At 37.3% G+C, this 9,911-nt stretch overlaps 1 protein-coding gene across 1 annotated transcript; it reads right to left on the bottom strand.

Annotated features, from left to right (window-relative positions):
• Nucleotides 1-2,935: 2,935 nt before the first annotated feature.
• On the bottom strand, nt 2,936-5,534 carry her5 (hairy-related 5). The gene is made up of 3 exons (XM_007554735.2): nt 5,484-5,534; nt 5,290-5,385; nt 2,936-4,051 (listed from the first exon to the last, which is right to left on the bottom strand). Exons 1-3 carry the CDS (start codon nt 5,532-5,534, stop codon nt 3,608-3,610), a joined length of 591 nt encoding a protein of 196 aa, XP_007554797.1. The 3' UTR covers nt 2,936-3,607.
• Nucleotides 5,535-9,911: the final 4,377 nt, after the last annotated feature.

Consider the following 9,911-nt stretch of genomic DNA (forward strand, 5'->3'; position numbering starts at 1 on the left):
CTTTTGTTTATCAACACTCGTGGACTTTAAAAAAAAACATTTTAAATATCAGCATTGAAATCTATTATTAAATTCATCCCTTAAAACAAAGAAATACATTTGAATTTTCTATTTTTTATTTTTTTATTTTTTTTTACACTTTAAAAAGTCAATTCTGTCCCTTATGTAGAAGTCAGTAGTAATTTGCAGTTTGGAAAAATATCTCCACCTAGTGGAAAACAATAAAACCTGAAATTCTGAGGGACGTTTACACCAGAAAATAGGAACAAATTCAAATAAAAATCAAACAGGAGTCAGTTTTACAGAAAACAATGCACACTCTGTTTAGTTTAAAAGACTTTTATTTAAGTCAGTTGACTTAAATAAAAATATAATTTTGTCCAAAGTACAACAAGGCCACATTGCATACAGCTGATTTAAACACAGCCAAACGCTTGTAAAAAGAAATAATCAAAACACACAGAAACATGTTCTGCAGCCCACGGTCAAAAATAAATTCGTACTTAGTAAGATGTTTCCCACTTTGCCTTTTATTGCTAATGAATGGGGTCGTAGCTAAAGCAGTGACTGGTTCCTCTTTAAAATGCGCAGCATCAGGACAGATTTGCATCCAGACAAACAATTCTGAAAAACAAGACTTTATATTTAACCAAAGGAGGGCCAAGAATTAGACTCAAGTAAGATTAGCACAAGTTCAACATATTTTTATCAAAGTAAAAGTGAGAAGTAGCCATCTAAGAAATTACTCAAGTAAGTGTAAAAAAGCATTTGGTAAAAAGTCTAGACAAGTACTGAGTAATTCATCAGAGTATTAATCATTTAATATTTAAAAATTACATCAACAAATGGAATAAAGTTAAGTTGAAATATTGGTATTTTATGGACCAAAATGACAATAATTCATATATCAAGCAAAACATAACAAAATCAGGCAAAAGATTATGTTTCCAAATCAGTTCGTTCAAAGAAAAGTATGAAAATTTAGCAAAAACTCCAGGTGTCTGTTTTTTTCTGGTGAATTTTTGGTTAAATTTGTTTTTCATTCAGCAGGTAGAGAATCTAGAAATTTTACTCAAGTAAAATACTTCATAGTAAAATTACTCAAGTAAAAGTAAAAAGGCCAGCCTAGTAAAAATACTCATAAATGTACATATTTTCTACAAACAACAATAAAAAAAAAACAATGACGAACATTGATTCAGTTTTATTTCTTTATTTTGTTTTAGGTGAATGAATTTGTAATGTGAGCCATGTCTTGTATTCAGACCCACTAACGCTTTGCAAACTTTCATTTCCATCACAACTGGAAGGTTTCCGAAGGGGTGTCTCTCCCCGTCGTTCATTTGAGTAGATCTCAGGTCTGGACTTTGACTGGGCCGTTCTAACACATAAATATGCTTTGATCTGAGCCGTTGTGTTGCAGCTCTGGCTGAGTGTTTAGGACTGCTGGAAGCTGAAGCCCCCCACCCAGTCTCAGGTCTTTCACAGCTTCGGTTTTCCTCCAGGATTGCCCGGCATTTAGCTCCTCTCATTGCTGAAGAAAGGAATCCTCACAGCATGTAGTGCTGGTAGTTTTCCATCACACGTTATGTTTTGCATTTAGACTAAAAAAACACATTTAGTGTTATGTGTACAGGAGCACATTCCGCCACGTGTTTAATGTGTACAGTGCAAATTGAGCCAATAGGTTTCTTCTGGTCACACTTCTATGAAAAGACAGATCAGTGAAGAGTATTACTGATAGTTATTCTGTTGACAGAGGCGATGCCAAGGAGGGTCTGGGGGGGCATGGGGCCCTCCAGAAAAATGCTGGCTAGCACCAGATAATCATGTTCATGTGACAGAAAGGCATACAGAGTAATTTCTTCAAATAAAACATGTACATAAAACCCAGTAAATAAATACAAATTAACTATAGACAAAGTAAACAAATAAAATTACCCTTTTTTTAGCTTATTGGGCTGGTGTGGCCATGTCCTTATAAAAAACACACACTTTTCATATTTTAATCCTTTTCCTTCCAGTTCACAATTGCACTACTGTTTTTAAATCACATAAAATAGCTATAAACCAGATCCAAAATAGTAATGATTCTAATTAAGCATTATATTAATCTTTGTTACATGACTGGAATGTTTAAGAAGTTTAAACATTGTAGTTAAGTAAAAGCTCAGCGAGATATGGCAAAAATAAAATAAAATCATGTCACTTTTTTTTTTTGCCAAAAAATTACTTTGGAAAAAAAAAATCACTTTTGGCAAAAAAAAAGACATAAGCTGTTAGCTTAGGAATGTGATGATACATTAGTTTACTTGCCAGCACTGATTCCAGATCCTGTGCACCTAGACAGGAATTAACAGGACAAACTTTGTGGCCCAAAATCCATTTTATTTGACAAAAGGAGTGAGTTTCACTGCGAGACGACCTTACAGCGGCGTTTACGCCCAGCTGTGGATTAGATGCTGCCAAAGCGGTCTGCTCTCTGAACACGCGCGAATCACTGCAATCCTCTCCCACTCTACATGTGAAAAAGGTCGTCCGAAGTCGTCCGAACACCATGTAGAGACGACGGCTCTCCCATCACCATGTCAATAGGCATCATAACTGCTGTCCAATCTGGATGGAGTATGTGTTAATGTTCCTCTGGAGGCTTCTCCTCTGCTCTCAAAGTGCAGCCGCAGGAACCTTCAAGGCAAAACGACTCAACGAGCCGAGAGGCTACTCTGGAGGAAGGGCCAGGAAACTGAGGACGATCATGAAAACACTCTGCTGATGTGTGTGTGCGCGCGTGTGTGTGTGTGTGTGTGTAGGAGCAAAGCAACACCACACCAACCCCTGGTGTGCTACACAGAGTAAAGAAAGACCCTTTATGCACAGGTTAGGAGCCACGGTGCAAGAAAACGCACAAGTAGAATAAAAACTACAGCTTGAAAAATTTACATTAGAAATTCACTGACATTAATATCTTTATTGGTCATTTTCTTGAAAAACAATCTAGATCAGGAATTGGTGACAATGTGATCAATAAAGGCAGATCTATGCAGTCTACGCTGTGCTAATATGCTAATATGTTTATGTTCCCATTTTCTGAACCATCTGAAATAACGTTTGTTCCATTTTATTTTCTTACATGTTTGACCAAAACAGTGAACCTTTTGTTTTTTGTCAGTTTCTTTATCATTCATTTTAAATGGGCTGTTCTGCTCCAAATTGAAAGTACTGAACAAATTACAATTTTGTTGTTTTTAACATGTCTGACCAAACTTGTGAAGCTATTTATGAGTGTTGTGCTGCAGCAGATTTATCAAATACATTTTGTAATCCAGTACATTTATGACTGCAGTTAAAAAATTTTTTTTTTAAATAAACGTTTAAAGTCAATCCAGCTCTGTTTCTGTGCGTTGGATCGGTATCTGCAGACACCAAGCCTCAGGTATCGGTATCAGAAGTTAAGAAAAAGTGGATTGGTGCATCCCTGGTTTACATAGGTACATAAAAAAGGGAGGTAGGGGGAAATGCATGAAAACTACAGAAGATCTGTGCAGAAAAGTGTCCATGCTGTACAAATAGAAATACAAAAAAAAAAAGACATCTGTCGACGTCTCTGTTATTTCGGCCAGGGTCTCCAGACTGGATCGGGGACTGTTGCGGAGGAGGCGAAGGAGAGCATCTGCCTGGTTTCGGACTCCTGTAAGACGTGGCGCTGAGGGGACAGGACAGCGGGGACGTCACCGGGGGCAACCACTGGGGACGTACAGAGCGGGACTGGGACTGGGACCGGGGAGGAAACGGCCGTTGGAGACCCCAAGAGCTTCAGCGAGGCCTGCAGCGCGTTGCCCTCCTCCAGCTCCAGGCTCTTAGAGGCGATGAACTGGCTGACCCGCAGCAGGCAGGACCTCATGCCGTCGTGGTAGCTGCGGTGGGGGCTGGCGGCGGGCCGCTGCTCCTCGGGAAATGCCTTCCTCACGGCCCGGTGGTCCTTCTCCTTCTTCAGGAAATCAACTACACTCTCCAGGATCTCTGCCTTCTCCACCTTCGGGTTCTTCAGCTTCTGCAGCAGAAGAAACGTGAGAGGAAAAAAAAAAAAATCACTTAAAATTATTATTATTATTTTTTTAAATGGCTCCAGGTCAATTCATCCTGTTGCTAAGTCACGTTACTGTCACGTCCCATTCAGCCTTTGTTTCATTACTTCCTACTTTGAAGAAAACAATTTGCACTTAATACTTTGTGTGTCAGTTTATATGTAGTTGGGTATTTTTGATTTATTCTAAATACAGACACAAAAAAGATCTAATTATATGAGTGAATTTAACTGTATATGAACATAAATAGTTGATTTACAGCTAAAATTTACAGTTAAACATGTATTGTTTTCACACTAGACCAGGGGTGCCTAAAGTCGGTCCTGCATCCTGCATGTTTTAGTTCTCTTCCTGCTGGTAGTAACAACCTCCTCAGCTTGTCAATGTTTCTCTTAGGCCTTCTAATGAGCCATCATTGGATCCAGGTGTGTTAAACCAGGGAGAGAACTAAAACACACAGGATGCCAGCCCTCCAGGACCCACTTTAGGCATTAAAATGGCGCAAATGTATAATAAATAAATTCATGAATAAATATATCTGTTGATGGTAAACTACACAAAATTGACTAAATACTATCAGTAGTTTTTCCAGTATTGTGGAATGTAAATAATAATAATAAAAAAATCTAATTTAAATGCACAGTAACGTTTGTTCACAATCTGTACAAAAATGCATGTTTTACATTAATACCTCAGAGTTTTAGTACATCAAAATGTGTTCACTTGTAAAATATAGTCAGAAAACGACGTCATCAATTTGTAGACTTTGGCTGTTTGTGACCTGAATTTTATACTTTTGGCATACGTTTCAGGTATAAATAAATAGAGCAAAAATATTAAGCATTCACTTAAACCAGTTACGGTCTCATAAAGGATTGAAACGAACTGCTACTCTTAGATGTTTGACCTCTATTGCAATTTTACCGTTTTTAAAAATAATCAGGGGGCTATTTTGAAACAACTAGGTTAGACTGGAGTCACTTTGTATTTCCTGACAGGCGACCACACACACACACACACACACACACACACACATATTTAGATCAAATCAGTTGCCTAGACGATGCAAAACTTGTCGCAGAAGACGACTTCGTTTCGTGGCTGGTACCAAACAACCAAAACTACGAAATGACTGAACCCCGTCCAAAATAGCCCTCAGTTTACCGACATTAAATCTCAGTGCTGTTAAAAATAAATCACGTACCTCGTTTTCCGTGTTTTCCAGCATCAGTAGCCGTAAGGTCTCCAGGCTGCTGTTGATTCGCTCCCGTCTGCGTTTCTCCATCATGGGTTTGGACACCTTCCGGACCGAGAGGAAAATACTTTATCTTATTTGTTGTTGTTGTTGTTGTTTGTATTCTTAAAATAAAGTAGTTTAACACGGTCTGCTCTCCTTACCTTCCTCCTGGATTTGTGTTCCGGAGTCCCGGTCGACGATACAGCCTTCATGCTCCGTGTTTGCCCGGCTTCGTGGAAACTGAATGAACTGAACGTAACGTTCGTTTTATTGATTCTTATGTTGATATCTCTGCTGTTGGCCACGCCTCCTGCCCATTTTACACACAGACGACTTTCATTTGCGTTTGAATGGAGTTAAATTCACAAAGTAATCAGAAGTGGAATACAAATGCAACTTTTCGTGAAAATATAATTACATTTATTTCAGCTTTGGGTCGCATGTTTTTTTTGTTTTTTTTTGGTCGTGTCTTCTTTCAGCAGTATAACTAGGAAAATTGCATTCAATGCTCATCTGTTGCTCTCTTAAAAGTTAGGAGCTAACTTTGGCTAAAAATAAAAACAACTTCCTACAAAATGCAATGTTGTATTTTTAAGTTGTAACATTTCTCTTTCAGCCAAATGGAAATATTTCCTTTTTCAAATCACTTGAGTGAATTACATTACATGTGGGGAAAGCTACTTTCATATTTTTTTCTCTCTTTTTGTTAAACGTGAACAAAACAAATAAGAACCTGCACAAATCCTTTTGGTAAACAGTTTGGCACTCTTGCACAAAATCCCAGTTTAATCAGGAAGCTTTTTACAGACATAAAAATAGTATTTCATAAGCAACACAGTGATTCTTAAAGAGCTGTTTGCTGAAAACCTGGCATACTGTAGCTGATGAAGCACTTCTCAAGTTTAGACATTATATTTTTCCAGTTCATGTATTATTTATCTAATTTCTTTTTAAACCTTTTACATTTTACCTTCTACATTTCTGAGAGACTTTTACTCAATATGTTACTAAGCAGTGGACAGATGAAACATTTAAAATCCAAAGAAAAGACAGGAACAATAAAGAAGTTTTAAAACTGCAGTGACTATATATAAAGTATGTTCCTCCTGTTAATTTGTACTTTTTAATTTTATTTTGCTTTCATACATTCATTTTACTTATTCTTAAACAAATGATCTGACATGAACAACCAGCATGAATACATGATGCATACTGTATATATATATATATATATATATATATATATATATATATATATATATATATATATATATATATGTGTTTTTTTACAGTTATTGCACTTTATCTTTATCTTTTTTTTAAATCTCCGCCACTGTACATTTTCAAAATTACTATTTATGTCAATTCACACTTAAAATTACTGTTTTTGTTATGTTTCTGGAGTGTGTGCTGCTGACAGGGTCGCCCTTGTAAAAGAGACCTTAACTTAAATAGGTTCTTTACCTGGTTAAATAAAGGTTATTAATTTAAAAAATAATAGAAATAACAAAAGGAAATTAGGATTTAATTTATCAAGGGGAAAACACAGCCAATCTGTGAAAAGGCAGCTGACCCCTGAACTCCGAGTCTGGTGCAATGATCTACTGTCTGCCATAAATAAAACTAGAAACAGTGAAAACATAAACTGACTAACAAAATACAAGTAACACAATAAATGAGTTGAATTTTGGCATGGTTTATCTCAACAGTATACCCCTACTGAGCTTTTTGGGTCCTTTTGTGACATAACTAAAACTATGATCAGTAATTTGATTAAACTCAACTGAAAAACAGTAGCAACAACAAAAATCTGGCTAGAAATTTGCAAAAAACCTTGTTGCATTTTGAAGTGTGCACACTCAAGTTTTTAGCATTCAGTCTTTTTGATTTACGTGAAATCAGTTTATTGAAACTAAATAACCTGAAATATATCTTAGCAGTCCTGGTGCAGGATTTTCCTCTTTCTTCCACATTTGCATAATTTAGTTTTAAACTAAGTTTGTACACAAGTTATGAGGAATAAATTAATAATAGTTATCTGGTTGGACAAAAGTGTTGGTCAGGAGAGGGATGCAAAGAAAACCCACATTTTATACACATACACAACAGTTAATAATTTGATAAAATGTGGGTAGGGCTTTGTGTAACTTTAAACCCTTTAACAACAAAAATAGCACTTTTAAAATGTTTTTCTTCACGCACAGCTACGTGTTCATGCATTGAACAGAACATTTGTCAGGTGAGGGGAAATGTTCATGGTGTCACAAAGGTGTTTATGTATTAATTAATTTACCACCATACCAAATTATCTTATGAAAATTGTCATGTTTAGAGTGGTTAGTGGTCCCCACCAGTCAGTAACATAAAATAAAACAAAAATAATAATAAACTAAAACAGGGCTCCCCTCTCAGATAATAAATTTAGGGTTTCTCTCTACTTCCTCTGATTCCTATAACAGCCTGAAGTGAGGGGATAACACCGGGATGATCGGATCAGGACGCCCCGCAGAGATTAAGTGGCTTTTCAAGCGACGATACTTCCGTTTGAAATCAAAGAGCGGAGAGATTAGTGGCGGTCCAGAGACCAGCGCTGGTTGCCATGGCAGCGAGGCTGGAAGCCCGCTCCGACGCCGGATGCAGGAATAAAATCATACGGGGCCGCATTTAGTCGCTGAACTCGTCGTGAAAGCGGGGCGAAAGTGCTGGCGCGAGCCTAAATGTTCGGGACACGCGCACACCAGCCCTATAAATAAACCTCAAAGTGCGCTCGCGCTGCAGCGCGTGGAAACTAATTGGTTTAAAATCCGCTTTTTGTTCGCGGAGAAACGAAGGGTCTGCATGTAATATCGGGACTACTCGCGTGTGTCACAGCCAACAACAACAAAAAAAAAGAGTAAAAAAAAAGGAAGGAGGAAGGGAAGGAAGCAAAGCAGAGAAATGAACAACTGGCTCGGTTTCAGCGGAGACGTTGTGGGAGAGCGGTGCACACTTAACACCCAGGTGTAACAATCCCCCTCACACGGCCCACTGGCACGTTTTACTCCGACCTTTTGCTCCAGGAGCCCGTTTTGTGTTTTCTGATGTCAGACGTTTATGTTTAATCCATCTAGAAATCAAGTTTCTTCGTGTCTTCAGCGGAAACACGCTGACTGTTACAGATATTTACGCCCCGTGTTTTGTTTTGTTTTATTTATCTTTTTATTATCGTGAGCGGAGCCTTATTGTCTCACACGTCATAAAAAGCAGTCATAGTCGCTCATTTTCTCACTTTATTTCGGTTCCCACGAGTGGAAAGACGGGTTCCCAGGGTCTCACTTCTCCACTCCGTCCACAAGGACGTGTTAAAAGAAACCAGGATGATTTGCAATCATTTGTTAAACAAGTGATAAGTAATCTGCGAATTAATGTTATTTATGTTATGGCCGCTTTCAAGCATTTTAACTTCTTTCTTTCTTTTTTTCCTTCCTTTATTCTTTCTTTGTTTCTTTCTCCTCCTTTCTATTTTTCTTTAATTCTTTCCTTTTTGTCTTTTTCTTTCCTTCTGACTGTTTAGCTAGCTAGCTAGTATCTAGCTATCTATCTGTCTATCCAACTTTCGTGTCTTACATACCAAATTCTATCTTCCCTGTGGTGAAACACGGCAGCAGCAGCCTTATGCTGTGGGGACGCTTCCCTTCGATCAGCAGGTCAGTACATCAGAAAGTAAAAGTCATCTACTGAGTTAAAAAAAAAAAAAAAAGCAAAAGCAAGTATGTGTCTGGGCATCTTTAATTACAGTGTTCATCAAAATTGTTCATCTCCCTGGAACATTTTAGCGTTTTTAGTGTCACGTTGCAACAATAAACCTCGACGTATTGTACTGAGATTTAATGTCAAAAGAACATGCAAAGAATACTGCATAGCTGAGAAGATGAAGCAAAATGACACACAGGTGCTTATGGATAAGAGTGGCAGGCATTTGAATATAAATAAAATCAAGTGTAATTTAGTAGAAGGATTTTGAAAGAGCGACAGAAGAAGGCAACCTGCCACAAACCGGAACCAGCAAAGATCTGAGACCAAACGTAAACTTTGTGCTATGTGGCAGCAAACTAACTCCACACATCGGCTGGGACATGAAACATCGCCAAAAATTATACCTAAGTAAGAGTAGCACTACTTCACCATTATTTTACACAAGTAAAAGTAAAAATAGCCGTCCAAGAAATTACTCAACAGTTGAAAGAATATTTTGTAACGAGGCTACTGACGTACTGATCAAAACGTCGGTCATTTAATGTTTAAAAATTACATCATCAGATGGACCCAAGTGTAAAATTATGTGGAAATTTTGATATTTTAAAGACCAAAATGAAAATAATAACATGATTACAAAATAGCAAAGTGAAGCAAAAGAAACATTTTCCAACAATTTCAGTTTCTTTCTACATAAAATTTATTTAGTTTTCAAAAACTGCAGGTGTGTGTTCTAGTCTGGTGATTTTTTAATTTTTTATTTTTTGGTTGTTTTTCATTCAGTGACTCACAGTGGGCAGATGATCCAGAAATTTCTCTCAAGTAAGAGTAACAACATGTTGTAACAGTAAACT

The sequence above is a fragment of the Poecilia formosa genome, unplaced genomic scaffold, assembly GCF_000485575.1.
Source record: "Poecilia formosa unplaced genomic scaffold, Poecilia_formosa-5.1.2 Scaffold66, whole genome shotgun sequence".
NCBI lineage: Eukaryota > Metazoa > Chordata > Actinopteri > Cyprinodontiformes > Poeciliidae > Poecilia > Poecilia formosa.